Genomic DNA, 21,273 nt, shown 5'->3' on the forward strand with positions numbered 1-21,273 from the left:
ACCAACATCTTCATCACCTTCATCTTCATCACATTCATCTTCATCACCTTCATGTTCATCACCATCATCTTCATCACCTTCATCTTCATCACCATCATCTTCAGCACCATCATCTTCATCACCTTCATCTTCATCACCATCATCATCATCACCATCAGCTTCATCACCTACATCACCTTCATCTTATCCGCAGCACCTTCATCACCTAATCACCATCATCTTCATTACCTTCATCTTCATCACCATCATCTTCATCACCATCATCTTCATCACCATCATCTTCATCACCTTCATCTAAATCACCATCATCTTCATCACCATCATCTTCATCACCATCATCTTATTCACCATCATCCTTCATCACCATCATCTTCATGACCATCATCTTCCTCACCTTCAGTTTCTTCACCATCATCTTCAGCACCATCATCTTCATCATCATGATCTTCATCAACTTCATCTTCATCACCATCATCTTCATCATCATGATCTTCATCAACTTCATCTTCATCACCATCATCTTCATCACCACATCTTCATCTTCTTCATCATCATCACCATCATCTTCATCACCTTCATCTTCATCGCCATCATCTTCTTCACCATCATCTTCATCACCTTCATCTTCGTCACCATCATCTTCATAACCATCATCTTCATCACCTTCATGTTTCTCACCATCATCTTCATCAACATCATTTTCATCATCATGATCTTCATCAACTTCATCTTCATCACCATTATCTTCATCACCATCATCTTCATCACCATCTCCTTCATCTCATTCATCACCTTCATCACCTTCATCTTCATCACCTTCATCTTCATCATCTTCATCTTCATCACCATCATCTTCATCACCTTCATCTCATCACCATCATCTTCATCACCAAAATCTTCATCACCTTCATCTTCATCACATTCATCCTTCATCACCTTCATGTTCATCACCATCATCTTCATCACCTCATCTTCATCACCAACATTTTCTTCACCATCACCTTCATCACCTTCATCTCATCACCTTCATCACCTTAATCACCATCATCTTCATTACCTTCATCTTCATCACCATCATCTTCATCACCATCATCTTGATCACCATCATCTAGATCACCTTCATCTTCATCACCATCATCTTCATCACCATCATCTTCATCCCATCATCTTTTTCACCATCATCTTCATCACCATCATCTTCATCACCTTCATGTTCTTCACCATCATCTTCATCATCATCATCTTAATCATCATGATCTTCATCAACTTCATCTTCATCACCATCATCTTCATCACCACCATCTTCATCTTCTTCATCTTCATCACCATCATCTTCATCACCTTCATCTTCATCACCATCATCTTCTTTCTTAATCTTCATCACTTTCATCTTCATCACCATCGTCTTCATCACCATCATCTTCATGACCATCATCTCCTCACCTTCATGTCTTCACCATCATCTTCAGCACCATCATCTTCATCATCATGATCTTCATCACTTCATCATCATCACCATCATCTTCAGCATCATGATCTTCATCAACTTCATCTTCATCACCATCATCTTCATCACCAACATCTTCATCACCAACATCTTCATCTACTTCATCTTCATCACCATCAACTTCATCACCTTCATCTTCATCGCCATCATCTTCTTCACCATCATCTTCATCACCTTCATCTTCGTCACCATCATCTTCATAACCATCATCTTCATCAACTTCATGTTCTATGCTTCATCACCATATCTTCATCACCATCATCTTCATCACATCTCCTTTCATCTCATTCATCACCTTCATCACCTTCATCTTCATCACCTTCATCTTCATCACCTTCATCTTCATCACCATCATCTTCATCACCTTCATCTTCATCACCATCATCTTCATCACCAAAATCTTCATCACCTTCAACTTCATCACATTCATCTTCATCACCTTCATGTTCATCACCATCATCTTCATCACCTTCATCTTCATCACCAACATCTTCATCACCATCATCTTCATCACCTTCATCTTCATCACCATCATCATCATCACCATCAGCTTCATCACCTTCATCACCTTCATCTTATCACCATCACCTTCATCACCTTAATCACCATCATCTTCATTACCTTCATCTTCATCACCATCATCTTCATCACCATCATCTTGATCACCATCATCTTGATCACCTTCATCTTCATCACCATCATCTTCATCACCATCATCTTCATAGCCATCATCTTCATCAACTTCATGTTCTTCACCATCATCTTCATCAACATCATTTTCATCATCATGATCTTCATCAACTTCATCTTCATCACCATTATCTTCATCACCATCATCTTCATCAACATCTCCTTTCATTTCATTCATCACCTTCATCACCTTCATCTTCATCACCTTCATCTTCATCACCTTCATCTTCATCACCATCATCTTCATCACCTTCATCTTCATCACCATCATCTTCATCACCAAAATCTTCATCACCTTCAACTTCATCACATTCATCTTCATCACCTTCATGTTCATCACCATCATCTTCATCACCTTCATCTTCATCACCAACATCTTCATCACCATCATCTTCATCACCTTCATCTTCATCACCATCATCATCATCACCATCAGCTTCATCACCTTCATCACCTTCATCTTATCACCATCACCTTCATCACCTTAATCACCATCATCTTCATTACCTTCATCTTCATCACCATCATCTTCATCACCATCATCTTGATCACCATCATCTTGATCACCTTCATCTTCATCACCATCATCTTCATCACCATCATCTTCATCACCATCATCTTTTTCACCATCATCTTCATCACCATCATCTTCATCACCTTCATGTTCTTCACCATCATCTTCATCATCATCATCTTCATCATCATGATCTTCATCAACTTCATCTTCATCACCATCATCTTCATCACCAACATCTTCATCTTCTTCATCTTCATCACCATCATCTTCATCACCTTCATCTTCATCACCATCATCTTCTCTAGCTTAATCTTCATCACCTTCATCTTCATCACCATCGTCTTCATCACCATCATCTTCATCACCTTCATGTTCTTCAACATCATCTTCATCAACATAATTTTCATCATCATGATCTTCATCAACTTGAACTTCATCACCATCATCTTCATCTGCAACATCTTCATCACCATCACCTTCATCACCATCATCTTCATCACCTTCATCTTCATCAGCATCATCTTAATCACATTCATCTTCATCACCTTCATGTTCATCACCATCATCTTCATCACTTTCATCTTCATCACCATCATCTTCATCACCTTCATCTTCATCACCATCACCATCATCACCTTCATCTTCATCACCATCATCTTCATCACCTTCATGTTCTTCATCATCATCTCTATCACCATCATCTTTCATCACCATCATCTTAATCACCATAATTTTCATCACCATCATCTTCTTCATCTTCATCACCATCATTTTCATCACCATCATCTTCATCACCATCATCTTCATCACCAACATCTTCATCACCTTCATCTTCATCACCATCATCTTTCATCACCTTCATCTTCATCACCATCATCATCATCACCATCAGCTTCATCACCTTCATCACCTTCATCTTATCACCATCACCTTCATCACCTTGATCACCATCATCTTCATTACCTTCATCTTCATCACCATCACCTTCATCATCATCATCTTGATCACCATCATCTTCATCACCTTCATCTTCATCACCATCATCTTCATCACCATCATCTTCATCATCATCATCTAATTCACCATCATCTTCATCCCCATCATCTTCATGACCATCATCTTCATCACCTTCATGTTCTTCACCATCATCTTCATCACCATCATCTTCATCATCATGATCTTCATCAACTTCATCTTCATCACCATCATCTTCATCACCAACATCTTCATCTTCATCTTCATCACCATCATCTTCATCACCTTCATCTTCATCACCATCATCTTCATCACCATCATGTTCATCACCTTCATGTTCTTCACCATCATCTTCATCAACATCATTTTCATCATAATGATCTTCATTAACTTCATCTTCATCACCATCATCTTTATCACCAACATTTTCATCACCATCATCTTCATCACCTTCATCTTCATCACCATCATCTTCATCAGCATCATCTTCATCACCTTCATCTTCATCACCATCACCTTCATCACCTTAATCACAATCATCTTCATTATCTTCATCAGCATCATCTTCATCACCATCACCTACATCACCATCATCTTCATCAGCATCATCTTCATCACCATCACCATCATTACCATCATCTTCATCACTTTCATCTTCATCACCACCATCTTCATCACCATCATCTTCATCACTATCATCTTCATCACCATCAACTTCAGCACCTTCTTCACCTTCATCACCTTCATCTTCATCACCTTCACCTTCATCACCTTAATCATCATCACCTTCATCACCATCATCTTCATCACCATCATCTTTATCACCAACATCTTCAGCACCATCATCTTTCATCACGAACATCTTCATCTTCTTCATCTTCAGCACCATCATCTTCATCACCTTCATTGTTCATCACCAACATCTTCATCACCATCATCTTCATCACCAACATCTTCATCACCAACATCTTCATCTTCTTCATCTTCAGCACCATCATCTTCATCATCATCATCTTCATCACCATCATCTTCATCACCTTCATGTTCTTCATCATCATCTCTATCACCATCATCTTCATCACCATCATCTGCATCACCTTCATCTTCATCGCCATCATCTTCATCACCAAAATCTTCATCACATTCATCTTCATCATCTTCATGTTCATCACCATCATCTTCATCACCTTCATCTTCATCACCAACATCTTCATCACCATCATCTTCATCACCTTCATCTTCACCAACATCATGAACATCACCATCAGCTTCATCACCTTCATCACCTTCATCTTATCACCATCATCTTCATCACCTTAATCACCATCATCTTCATTACCTTCATCTTCATCACCATCATCTTCATCACCATCATCTTGATCACCATCATCTTCATCACCTTCATCTTCATCACCATCATCTTCATCACTACCATCTACATCACCATCATCTTTTTCACCATCATCTTCATCACCATCATCTTCATCACCATCATCTTCATCACCTTCATGTTCTTTACCATCATCTTCATCACCATCATCTTCATCAGCTTCACGTTCTTCACCATCATCTTCATCCCCATCATCTTGATCACCATCATCTTCATCACCTTCATCTTCATCACCATCATCTTCATCACTACCATCTTCATCACCATCATCTTTTTCACCATCATCTTCATCACCATCATCTTCATCACCATCATCTTCATCACCTTCATGTTCTTTACCATCATCTTCATCACCATCATCTTCATCAGCTTCACGTTCTTCACCATCATCTTCATCACCATCATCTTCATCATCATGATCTTCATCAACTTTTTCTTCATCACCATCATCTTCATCAACATCATCTTCATCATCATGATCTTCATCAACTTCATCTTCATCACCATCATCTTCATCAAAAACATCTTCATCTTCTTCATCTTCATCACCATCATCTTCATCACCTTCATCTTCATCACCATCATTTTCTTTAGCTTCATCTTCATCACCTTCATCTTCGTCAGCATCGTCTTCATCACCATCATCTTCATCACCTTCATGTTCTTCACCATCATCTTCATCAACATCATTTTCATCATCATGATCTTCAACAACTTGAACTTCATCACCATCATCTTCATCAGCAACATCTTCATCACCATCACCTTCATCACCATCAACTTCATCACCTTCATCTTCATCACCATCATCTTAATCACTTTCATCTTCATCACCATCATCTTCATCACCAATAACTTCAGCACCTTCTTCACTTCATCACCTTCATCTTCATACACATCACCTTCATCACCTTAATCACCATCACCTTCATCACCATCATCTTCATCACCATCACCTTCATCACCATCACCTTCATCACCTTCATCAACTTCATCTTCATCACCATCACCTTCATCACCATCACCTTCATTACCTTCATCAACTTCATCTTCATCACCATCAACTTCATCACATTTATCACTTTCATCTTCTTCTCCATCATCTTCATCACCATCATCTTCATCCCATCACCTTCATCACATTCATCACCTTCATCACCATCATCTACATCACCGTCATCACCTTCACCACGTTCATCTTCCTCACCAACATCTTCATCACCTTCATCTTTATCACCATCATCTTCATCACCTTCACCTTCATCACCATCATCTTCATCACCATCATCTTCATCACCATCATCTTCATCACCATCACCTTCATCACATTCATCACCTTCATCGCAATCATCTACATCACCGTCATCCCCTTCACCACCTTCATCTTCATCACCAACATCTTCATCACCTTCATCTTCATCACCGTCATCTTCATCACCTTCATCTTCATCACCTTCATGTTCTTCACCATCATCTTCATTAACATAATTTTCATCATCATGATCTTCATCAACTTCATCTTCATCACCATTATCTTCATCACCATCATCTTCATCACCATCTCCTTTATCTCATTCATCACCTTCATCACCTTCATCTTCATCACATTCCTCTTCATCACCATCATCTTCATCACCTTCATCTTCATCTTCATCACCATCATCTTCATCACCATCATCTTCTTCATCTTCATCACCATCATCTTCATCACCATCATCTTCATCACCTTCATGTTCTTCATCATCATCTCTATCACCATCATCTTCATCACCATCATCTGCATCATATTCATCTTCATCACCATCATCTTCATCCCCAAAATCTTTATCACATTCATCTTCATCACATTCATGTTCATCACCTTCATGTTCATCACCATCATCTTCATCACCTTCATCTTCATCACCAACATCTTCATCACCATCATCTTCAACACCTTCATCTTCATCACCATCATCATCATCACCATCAGCTTCATCACCTTCATCACCTTCATCTTATCACCATCACCTTCATCACCTTAATCACCATCATCTTCATTACCTTCATCTTCATCACCATCATCTTCATCACCATCATCTTGATCACCATCATCTTCATCACCTTCATCTTCATCACCATCATCTTCATCACTATCATCTTCATCACCATCATCTTTTTCACCATCATCTTCATCACCATCATCTTCATCACCATCATCTTCATCACCTTCATGTTCTTCACCATCATCTTCATCACCTTCATCTTCATCATCATGATCTTCATCAACTTCATCTTCATCACCATCATCTCATCATCAACATCATCATCTTCTTCATCTTCATCACCATCATCTTCATCACCTTCATCTTCATCACCATCATCTTCTTTAGCTTCATCTTCATCACCTTTATCTTCGTCACCTTAATCACCATCATCTTCATCACCATCATCTTTATCACCATCACCTTCATCACCTTCATCAACTTCATCTTCATCACCATCAACTTCATCATGTTCATCACATCAACTTCATCACCATCACATTCATCACCATCACCTTCATCACCATCATCTTCATCACCATCACCTTCATCACCTTCATCAACTTCATCTTCATCACCATCATCTTCATCACCTTTATCACTTTCATCTTCTTCATCATCATCTTCATCACCATCATCTTCATCCCCCTCACCTTCATCACATTCATCACCATCATCACCATCATCTACATCACCGTCATCACCTTCACCACGTTCATCTCCATCACAAACATCTTCATCACCTTCATCTTCATCACCATCATCTTCATCACCAACATCTTCATCACCATCATTTGCATCACCATCATCTTCATCAGCATCATCTTCATCACCTCATCATCATCACCATCACCTTCATCACCTTAATCACCATCATCTTCATTATCTTCATCAGCATCATCTTCATCACCATCACCTACATCACCATCATCTTCATCAGCATCATCTTCATCAACATCTCCTTCATCACCATCATCTTCATCACTTTCATCTTCCTCACCATCATCTTCATCACCATCATCTTCATCACTTTCATCTTCATCACCATCATCTTCATCACCATCATCTTCATCACTATCATCTTCATCACCATCACTTCAGCACCTTCTTCACCTTCATCACCTTCATCGTCATCACCATCATCTTCATCACCTTAATCATCATCACCTTAATCACCATCATCTTCATCACCATCATCTTTATCACCATCACCTTCATCACCTTCATCAACTTCATCTTCATCACCATCAACTTCATCATGTTCATCACCATCAACTTCATCACCATCACATTCATCACCATCACCTTCATCACCATCATCTTCATCACCATCACCTTCATCACATTCATCAACTTCATCTTCATCACCATCATCTTCATCATCTTTATCAATTTCATCTTCTTCTCCATCATCTTCATCACCATCATCTTCATCCCCCTCACCTTCATCACATTCATCACCATCATCACCATCATCTACATCACCGTCATCACCTTCACCACGTTCATCTTCATCACAAACATCTTCATCACCTTCATCTTCATCACCATCATCTTCATCACCTTCACCTTCATCACCATTAACTTCATCACCATCATCTTCATCACCATCATCTTCATCACCATCACCTTCATCACTATCATATCCATCAACTTCAGCACCATAATCTTCATCACCATCACTTTCATCACCATCATCTTCATCACCTTCATCAACTTCATCTTCATCACCACCATCTTCATCACCTTCATCACCATCAACTTCATCACCATCACATTCATCACAATCAGCTTCATCACCATCATCTTCATCACCATCACCTTCATCACTTTCATTTTCTTCTCCATCATCTTCATCGCCATCATCTTTATCACCATCACCTTCATCACATTCATCACCTTCATCACCATCATCTACATCACCGTCATCACCTTCATCTTCATCACCAGCAGCTTAATCTCCTTCACCTTCATCACAATCATTTTCATCACCTTCACATTCATCACCATCATCTTCTTCACCTTCATGTTCATCACCTTCATCATCATCATCTTCATCACCATCATCTTCATCACTTTCATCTTCATCACCATCATCTTCATCACATTCATTTTCATCACTTTCATCATCATCATCTTCATCACCATCATCTTCATCACCATCATCTTCATCACCATCACCTTCATCACTATCATATTCATCACCATCATCATCATCACCTTCATTTCATCACTTTCATCACTATTATCTTTCATCACCATCATATTCATCACCATCATCTTCATCACCATCATCTTCAACATCACCACCTTCATCACTATCATATTCATCACCATCATTTTCATCACCATCACGTTCATCAACATCATTTTCATTATCAGCACCTTCATCACCTTCATCTTCATCATCATTAGCTTCATCAACATTATCTTCATCACCATAATTTTCATCACTTTCATCTTCATCACCATCATCTTCATCACATTCAACTTCATCACCATCATCTTCATCGCCATCATCTTCATCACCATCACATTCATCACCATCATATTCATCACCATCTGCTTCATCACCATCATCTTCATCACAATCATCTTCATCACCATCTCCTTCATCTCATTCATCACCTTCATCACCTTCATCTTCATCACCTTCATCTTCATCACCATCATCTTCGTCACCGTCAACTTCATCTTCATCACCATCATCTTCATCACCATCATCTTCATCACCATCATATTCTTCATCTTCATCACCATCATCTTCATCACCATTATCTTCATCACATTCATCTTCATCACCTTCATGTTCTTCATCATCATCTCTATCACCATCATCTTCATCACCTTCATCTTCATCACCATCATCTTCATCACCAACATCTTCATCACCTTCATCTTCATCACATTCATCTTCATCACCTTCATGTTCATCACCATCATCTTCATCACCTTCATCTTCATCACCATCATCTTCATCACCATCATCTTCATCACCTTCATCTTCATCACCATCATCATCATCACCATCAGCTTCATCACCTACATCACCTTCATCTTATCAGCAGCACCTTCATCACCTTAATCACCATCATCTTCATTACCTTCATCTTCATCACCATCATCTTCATCACCATCATCTTGTTCACCATCATCTTCATCACCTTCATCTAAATCACCATCATCTTCATCACCATCATCTTCATCACCATCATCTTATTCACCATCATCTTCATCACCATCATCTTCATGACCATCATCTTCCTCACCTTCATGTTCTTCACCATCATCTTCAGCACCATCATCTTCATCATCATGATCTTCATCAACTTCATCTTCATCACCATCATCTTCATCATCATGATCTTCATCAACTTCATCTTCATCACCATCATCTTCATCACCAACATCTTCATCTTCTTCATCTTCTTCACCATCATCTTCATCACCTTCATCTTCTTCACCATCATCTTCATAACCATCATCTTCATCACCTTCATGTTCTTCACCATCATATTCATCAACATCATTTTCATCATCATGATCTTCATCAACTTCATCTTCATCACCATTATCTTCATCACCATCATCTTCATCACCATCTCCTTCATCTCATTCATCACATTCATTACCTTCATCTTCATCACCTTCATCTTCATCACCTTCATCTTCATCACCATCATCTTCATCACCTTCATCTTCATCACCATCATCTTCATCACCAAAATCTTCATCACCTTCATCTTCATCACATTCATCTTCATCACCTTCATGTTCATCACCATCATCTTCATCACCTTCATCTTCATCGCCAACATCTTCTTCACCATCACCTTCATCACCTTCATCTTATCACCATCACCTTCATCTTCATCGCCATCATCTTCATCACCATCATCTTCATCATCATGATCTTCATCAACTTCATCTTCATCACCATCATCTTCATCACCAACATCTTCATCTTCTTCATCTTCATCACCATCATCTTCATCAACTTCATCTTCATCACCATCATCTTCATCACCATCATGTTCATCACCTTCATGTTCTTCACCATCATCTTCATCAACATCATTTTCATCACATGATCTTCATTAACTTCATCTTCATCACCATCATCTTTATCACCAACATTTTCATCACCATCATCTTCATCACCTTCATCTTCATCACCATCATCTTCATCAGCATCATCTTCATCACCTTCATCTTCATCACCATCACCTTCATCACCTTAATCACAATCATCTTCATTATCTTCATCATCATCTACTTCATCACCATCACCTACATCACCATCATCTTCATCAGCATCATCTTCATCACCATCACCATCATTACCATCATCTTCATCACTTTCATCTTCATCACCACCATCTTCATCACCATCATCTTCATCACTATCATCTTCATCACCATCAACTTCAGCACCTTCTTCACCTTCATCACCTTCATCTTCATCACCTTCACCTTCATCACCTTAATCATCATCACCTTCATCACCATCATCTTCATCACCATCATCTTTATCACCAACATCTTCATCACCATCATCTTCATCACCAACATCTTCATCTTCTTCATCTTCAGCACCATCATCTTCATCACCTTCATCTTCATCACCTTCATGTTCATCACCAACATCTTCATCACCATCATCTTCATCACCAACATCTTCATCTTCTTCATCTTCAGCACCATCATCTTCATCATCATCATCTTCATCACCATCATCTTCATCACCTTCATGTTCTTCATCATCATCTCTATCACCATCATCTTCATCACCATCATCTGCATCACCTTCATCTTCATCGCCATCATCTTCATCACCAAAATCTTCATCACCTTCATCTTCATCACATTCATCTTCATCACCTTCATGTTCATCACCATCATCTTCATCACCTTCATCTTCATCACCAACATCTTCATCACCATCATCTTCATCACCTTCATCTTCATCACCATCATCATCATCACCATCAGCTTCATCACCTTCATCTTATCACCATCATCTTCATCACCTTAATCACCATCATCTTCATTACCTTCATCTTCATCACCATCAACTTCACCACCATCATCTTGATCACCATCATCTTCATCACCTCCATCTTCATCACCATCATCTTCATCACTACCATCTTCATCACCATCATCTTTTTCACCATCATCTTCATCACCATCATCTTCATCACCATCATCTTCATCACCTTCATGTTCTTTACCATCATCTTCATCACCATCATCTTCATCAGCTTCACGTTCTTCACCATCATCTTCATCACCATCATCTTCATCATCATGATCTTCATCAACTTTTTCTTCATCACCATCATCTTCATCAACATCATCTTCATCATCATGATATTCATCAACTTCATCTTCATCACCATCATCTTCATCACCTTCATCTTCATCACATTCATCTTCATCACCTTCATGTTCATCACCATCATCTTCATCACCTTCATCTTCATCACCAACATCTTCATCACCATCATCTTCATCACCTTCATCTTCATCACCATCATCATCATCACCATCAGCTTCATCACCTTCATCACCTTCATCTTATCACCATCATCTTCATCACCTTAATCACCATCATCTTCATTACCTTCATCTTCATCACCATCATCTTCATCACCATCATCTTGATCACCATCATCTTACATCACCTTCATCTTCATCACCATCATCTTCATCACTACCATCTTCATCACCATCATCTTTTTCACCATCATCTTCATCACCATCATCTTCATCACCATCATCATCATCACCTTCATGTTCTTCACCATCATCTTCATCACCATCATCTTCATCAGCTTCACGTTCTTCACCATCATCTTCATCACCATCATCTTCATCATCATGATCTTCATCAACTTTTTCTTCATCACCATCATCTTCATCAACATCATCTTCATCATCATGATCTTCATCAACTTCATCTTCATCACCATCATCTTCATCACCAACATCTTCATCTTCTTCATCTTCATCACCACCATCTTCATCACCTTCATCTTCATCACCATCATCTTCTTTAGCTTCATCTTCATCACCTTCATCTTCGTCACCATCGTCTTCATCGCCATCATCTTCATCACCTTCATGTTCTTCACCATCATCTTCATCAACATCATTTTCATCATCATGATCTTCAACAACTTGAACTTCATCACCATCATCTTCATCAGCAACATGTTCATCACCATCACCTTCATCACCATCAACTTCATCACCTTCATCTTCATCATCATCATCTTAATCACTTTCATCTTCATCACCATCATCTTCATCACCATTAACTTCAGCACCTTCTTCACCTTCATCACCTTCATCTTCATCACCATCACCTTCATCACCTTAATCACCATCACCTTCATCACCATCATCTTCATCACCATCACCTTCATCACCATCACCTTCATCACCTTCATCAACTTCATCTTCATCACCATCACCTTCATCACCATCACCTTCATCACCTTCAACTTCATCTTCATCACCATCAACTTCATCACATTTATCACTTTCATCTTCTTCTCCATCATCTTCATCACCATCATCTTCATCCCCATCACCTTCATCACATTCATCACCTTCATCACCATCATCTACATCACCGTCATCACCTTCACCACGTTCATCTTCATCACCAACATCTTCATCACCTTCATCTTTATCACCATCATCTTCATCACCTTCACCTTCATCACCATCATCTTCATCACCATCATCTTCATCACCATCATCTTCATCACCATCACCTTCATCACATTCATCACATTCATCACCATCATCTACATCACCGTCATCACCTTCACCACCTTCATCTTCATCACCAACATCTTCCTCACCTTCATCTTCATCACCAACATCTTCATCAACTTCATCTTCATCAGCTTCATCTTCATCACCTGCATCTTCATGACCATCATCTTCATCCCCCTCACCTTCATCACATTCATCACCTTCATCGCAATCATCTACAACACCGTCATCCCCTTCACCACGTTCATCTTCATCACCAACATCTTCATCACCTTCATCTTCATCACCGTCATCTTCATCACCTTCATCTTCATCACCTTCATGTTCTTCACCATCATCTTCATCAACATAATTTTCATCATCATGATCTTCATCAACTTCATCTTCATCACCATTATCTTCATCACCATCATCTTCATCACCATCTCCTTTATCTCATTCATCACCTTCATCACCTTCATCTTCATCACCTTCATCTTCATCACCATCATCTTCATCACCTTCATCTTCATCTTCATCACCATCATCTTCATCACCATCATCTTCTTCATCTTCATCACCATCATCTTCATCACCATCATCTTCATCACCTTCATGTTCTTCATCATCATCTCTATCACCATCATCTTCATCACCATCATCTGCATCATATTCATCTTCATCACCATCATCTTCATCCCCAAAATCTTCATCACATTCATCTTCATCACATTCATCTTCAACACCTTCATGTTCATCACCATCATCTTCATCACCTTCATCTTCATCACCATCATCTTCTTTAGCTTCATCTTCATCACCTTCATCTTCATCATCATCATCTTCATCACTGTCATATTCATCACCATCATCTTTTTCACCATCATCTTCATCACCATCATCTTCATCACCATCATCTTCATCACCTTCATGTTCTTCACCATCATCTTCATCACCATCATCTTCATCATCATGATCTTCATCAACTTCATCTTTATCACCATCATCTTCATCATCAACATCATCATCTTCTTCATCTTCATCACCATCATCTTCATCACCTTCATCTTCATCACCATCATCTTCTTTAGCTTCATCTTCATCACCTTCATCTTCGTCACCATCGTCTTCATCACCATCATCTTCATCACCTTCATGTTCTTCACCATCATCTTCATCAACATCATTTTCATCATCATGATCTTCATCAACTTGAACTTCATTACCATCATCTTCATCAGCAACATCTTCATCACCATCACCTTCATCACCATCATCTTCAGCACATTCATCTTCATCACCATCATGTTAATCACCTTCATCTTCATCACCATCATCTTCATCACCATCAACTTCAGCACCTTCTTCACCTTCATCACCTTCATCTTCATCACCATCACCTTCATCACCTTAATCACCATCACCTTCATCATCTTCATCTTCATCACCATCACCTTCATCACCATCACCTTCGTCACCTTCATCAACTTCATCTTCATCACCATCACCTTCATCAACATCACCTTCATCACCTTCATCAACTTCATCTTCATCACCATCAACTTCATCACCTTTATCACTTTCATCTTCTTCTCCATCATCTTCATCACCATCAACTTCATCCCCCTCACCTTCATCACATTCATCACCTTCATCACCATCATCTACATCACCGTCATCACCTTCCCCACGTTCATCTTCATCACCAACATCTTCATCACTTTCATCTTCATCATCATCATCTTCATCACCTTCACCTTCATCACCATCATCTTCATCACCATCATCTTCATCACCATCATCTTCATCACCATCACCTTCATCACATTCATCACCTTCATCAACATCATCTACATCACCGTCATCACCTTCACCACCTTCATCTTCATCACCAACATCTTCATCACATTCATCTTCATCACCTTCACCTTCATCACCATCATCTTGATCACCTTCATCTTCATTACCAACATCTTCATCAACTTCGTCTTCATCAGCTTCATCTTCATCACCTGCATCTTCATCGCCATCATCTTCATCCCCCTCACCTTCATCACATTCATCACCTTCATCACAATCATCTACATCACCGTCATCACCTTCACCACCTTCATCTTCATCACCAACATCTTCATCAACTTCATCTTCATCACCTTCATCTTCATCACCTGCATCTTCATCACCATCATCTTCAAAACCATCACCCTCATCAACTTCATCTTCATCACCATCAACTTCATCACATTTATCACTTTCATCTTCTTCTCCATCATCTTCATCACCATCATCTTCATCCCCATCACCTTCATCACATTCATCACCTTCATCACCATCATCTACATCACCGTCATCACATTCACCACGTTCATCTTCATCACCAACATCTTCATCACCTTCATCTTTATCACCATCATCTTCATCACCTTCACCTTCATCACCATCATCTTCATCACCATCATCTTCATCACCATCATCTTCATCACCATCACCTTCATCACATTCATCACCTTCATCACCATCATCTACATCACCGTCATCACCTTCACCACCTTCATCTTCATCACCAACATCTTCCTCACCTTCATCTTCATCACCAACATCTTCATCAACTTCATCTTCATCAGCTTCATCTTCATCACCTGCATCTTCATCACCATCATCTTCATCCCCCTCACCTTCATCACATTCATCACCTTCATCGCAATCATCTACATCACCGTCATCCCCTTCACCACGTTCATCTTCATCACCAACATCTTCATCACCTTCATCTTCATAACCGTCATCTTCATCACCTTCATCTTCATCACCTTCATGTTCTTCACCATCATCTTCATCAACATCATTTTCATCATCATGATCTTCATCAACTTCATCTTCATCACCATTATCTTCATCACCATCATCTTCATCACCTTCATCTTCATCACCAACATCTTCATCACCATCATCTTCAACACCTTCATCTTCATCACCATCATCTTCATCACCTTCATCTTCATCTTCATCACCATCATCTTCATCACCATCATCTTCTTCATCTTCATCACCATCATCTTCATCACCATCATCTTCATCACCTTCATGTTCTTCATCATCATCTCTATCACCATCATCTTCATCACCATCATCTGCATTATATTCATCTTCATCACCATCATCTTCATCCCCAAAATCTTCATCACATTCATCTTCATCACATTCATCTTCATCACCTTCATGTTCATCACCATCATCTTCATCACCTTCATCTTCATCACCAACATCTTCATCACCATCATCTTCAACACCTTCATCTTCATCACCATCATCATCATCACCATCAGCTTCATCACCTTCATCACCTTCATCTTATCACCATCACCTTCATCACCTTAATCACCATCATCTTCATTACATTCATCTTCATCACCATCATCTTCATCACCATCATCTTGATCACCATCATCTTCATCACCTTCATCTTCATCACCATCATCTTCATCACTATCATCTTCATCACCATCATCTTTTTCACCATCATCTTCATCACCATCATCTTCATCACCATCATCTTCATCACCTTCATGTTCTTCACCATCATCTTCATCACCATCATCTTCATCATCATGATCTTCATCAACTTCATCTTCATCACCATCATCTTCATCATCAACATCATCATCTTCTTCATCTTCATCACCATCATCTTCATCACCTTCATCTTCATCACCATCATCTTCTTTAGCTTCATCTTCATCACCTTCATCTTCGTCACCATCGTCTTCATCACCATCATCTTCGTCACCTTCATGTTCTTCACCATCATCTTCATCAACATCATTTTCATCATCATGATCTTCATCAACTTGAACTTCATTACCATCATCTTCATCAGCAACATCTTCATCACCATCACCTTCATCACCATCATCTTCAGCACATTCATCTTCATCACCATCATCTTAATCACCTTCATCTTCATTACCATCATCTTCATCACCATCAACTTCAGCACCTTCTTCACCTTCATCACCTTCATCTTCATCACCATCACCTTCATCACCTTAATTACCATCACCTTCATCACCATCATCTTCATCACCATCACCTTCATCACCATCACCTTCGTCACCTTCATCAACTTCATCTTCATCACCATCACCTTCATCAACATCACCTTCATCACCTTCATCAACTTCATCTTCATCACCATCAACTTCATCACCTTTATCACTTTCATCTTCTTCTACATCATCTTCATCACCATCAACTTCATCCCCCTCACCTTCATCACATTCATCACCTTCATCACCATCATCTATATCACCGTCATCACCTTCACCACGTTCATCTTCATCACCAACATCTTCATCACCTTCATCTTCATCACCATCATCTTCATCACCTTCACCTTCATCACCAACATCTTCATCACCATCATCTACAACACCTTCATCTTCATCACCATCATCTTCATCACCTTCATCTTCATCTTCATCACCATCATCTTCATCACCATCATCTTCTTCATCTTCATCACCATCATCTTCATCACCATCATCTTCATCACCTTCATGTTCTTCATCATCATCTCTATCACCATCATCTTCATCACCATCACCTGCATCATATTCATCTTCATCACCATCATCTTCATCCCCAAAATCTTCATCACATTCATCTTCATCACATTCATCTTCATCACCTTCATGTTCATCACCATCATCTTCATCACCTTCATCTTCATCACCAACATCTTCATCACCATCATCTTCAACACCTTCATCTTCATCACCATCATCATCATCACCATCAGCTTCATCACCTTCATCACCTTCATCTTATCACCATCACCTTCATCACCTTAATCACCATCATCTTCATTACATTCATCTTCATCACCATCATCTTCATCACCATCATCTTGATCACCATCATCTTCATCACCTTCATCTTCATCACCATCATCTTCATCACTATCATCTTCATCACCATCATCTTTTTCACCATCATCTTCATCACCATCATCTTCATCACCATCATCTTCATCACCTTCATGTTCTTCACCATCATCTTCATCACCATCATCTTCATCATCATGATCTTCATCAACTTCATCTTCATCACCATCATCTTCATCATCAACATCATCATCTTCTTCATCTTCATCACCATCATCTTCATCACCTTCATCTTCATCACCATCATCTTCTTTAGCTTCATCTTCATCACCTTCATCTTCGTCACCATCGTCTTCATCACCATCATCTTCATCACCTTCATGTTCTTCACCATCATCTTCATCAACATCATTTTCATCATCATGATCTTAATCAACTTGAACTTCATTACCATCATCTTCATCAGCAACATCTTCATCACCATCACCTTCATCACCATCATCTTCAGCACATTCATCTTCATCACCATCATCTTAATCACCTTCATCTTCATCACCATCATCTTCATCACCATCAACTTCAGCACCTTCTTCACCTTCATCACCTTCATCTTCATCACCATCACCTTCATCACCTTAATTACCATCACCTTCATCACCATCATCTTCATCACCATCACCTTCATCACCATCACCTTCGTCACCTTCATCAACTTCATCTTCATCACCATCACCTTCATCAACATCACCTTCATCACCTTCATCAACTTCATCTTCATCACCATCAACTTCATCACCTTTATCACTTTCATCTTCTTCTCCATCATCTTCATCACCATCAACTTCATCCCCCTCACCTTCATCACATTCATCACCTTCATCACCATCATCTATATCACCGTCATCACCTTCACCACGTTCATCTTCATCACCAACATCTACATCACCTTCATCTTCATCACCATCATCTTCATCACCTTCACCTTCATCACCATCATCTTCATCACCATCATCTTCATCACCATCACCTTCATCACATTCATCACCTTCATCACCATCATCTACATCACCGTCATCACCTTCACCACCTTCATCTTCATCACCAACATCTTCATCACATTCATCTTCATCACCTTCACCTTCATCACCATCATCTTGATCACATTCATCTTCATCACCAACATCTTCATCAACTTCATCTTCATCAGCTTCATCTTCATCACCTTCATCTTCATCACCATCATCTTCATCACCTTCACCTTCATCACCATCATCTTGATCACCTTCATCTTCATTACCAACATCTTCATCATCTTCATCTTCATCAGCTTCATCTTCATCACCTTCACCTTCATCACCATCATCTTGATCACCATCATCTTCATCACCATCATCTTCATCACAATCACGTTCATCACTTTCATCTTCTTCTCCATCATCTTCATCACCATCATCTTCATCCCACTCACCTTCATCACATTCATCACGTTCATCACCATCATCTACATCACGGTCAGCACCTTCATCACCATCAACTTCATCACATTCATCTTCATCACCATCATCTGCATCACCAACATCTTCATCACCTTCCTCTACATCACCATCACCTTCATCACCATCATCTTCATCACCTTCATCTTAATCACCATCACCTTCATCACCTTAATCACCATCATCTTCATTATCTTCATCTTCATCAGCATCATCTTCATCACCATCACCTTCATCACCATCATCTTCATCACCATCATCTTCATCACCATCATCTTCATCATCTTCGTCTTCATCACCATCATCTTAATCACCTTCATCTTCATCACCATCATCTTCATCACCATCAACTTCAGCACCTTCTAAACCTTCATCACCTTCATCTTCATCACCATCACGTTCATCACCTTAATCACCATCACCTTCATCACCATCATCTTCATCACCATCACATTCATCACCATCACCTTCAACAACTTCATCTTCATCACCATCAACTTCATCACCTTCATCACCATCAACTTCATCACCATCACATTCATCACCATCACCTTCATCACCATCATCTTCATCACCATCACCTTCATCACCGTCACATTCATCACCATCACCTTCATCAACTTCATCTTCATCACCATCAACTTCATCACCTTCATCACCATCAACTTCATCACCATCACATTCATCACCATCACCTTCATCACCATCATCTTCATCACCATCACCTTCATCACCATCACCTTCATCACCTTCATCAACTTCATCTTCATCACCATCACCTTCATCACCTTCATCAACTTCATCTTCATCACCATCAACTTCATCACCTTTATCACTTGCATCTTCTTATCCATCATCTTCATCACCATCATCTTCATCCCCCACAAGATCATCTACATCACCGTCATCACCTTCACCACGTTCATCTTCATCACCAACATCTTCATCACCTTCATCTTCATCACCATCATCTACATCACCATCATCACCTTCACCACCTTCATCTTCATCACCAACATCTTCATC

The 21,273-nt window shown here is 39.4% G+C and overlaps 2 protein-coding genes across 2 annotated transcripts in view; both read left to right on the plus strand.

The window, feature by feature from the left end:
• Positions 1-21,273, plus strand: part of LOC139241068 (glutamate receptor ionotropic, kainate 5-like) — a 1,689,468-nt gene that overhangs the window by 18,974 nt on the left and 1,649,221 nt on the right. The gene's annotated exons all lie outside the window — the stretch shown is intronic.
• Positions 8,444-8,851, plus strand: LOC139241117 (sine oculis-binding protein homolog A-like; the record flags this gene model as incomplete). Its single annotated transcript, XM_070869811.1, has 2 exons — positions 8,444-8,606; positions 8,799-8,851. Coding segments are annotated over 2 exons (216 nt in total), but the record flags the coding sequence as incomplete, so codon positions are not given.

Source organism: Pristiophorus japonicus, chromosome Y (assembly GCF_044704955.1).
Source record: "Pristiophorus japonicus isolate sPriJap1 chromosome Y, sPriJap1.hap1, whole genome shotgun sequence".
In the NCBI taxonomy this organism is placed as follows: domain Eukaryota; kingdom Metazoa; phylum Chordata; class Chondrichthyes; family Pristiophoridae; genus Pristiophorus; species Pristiophorus japonicus.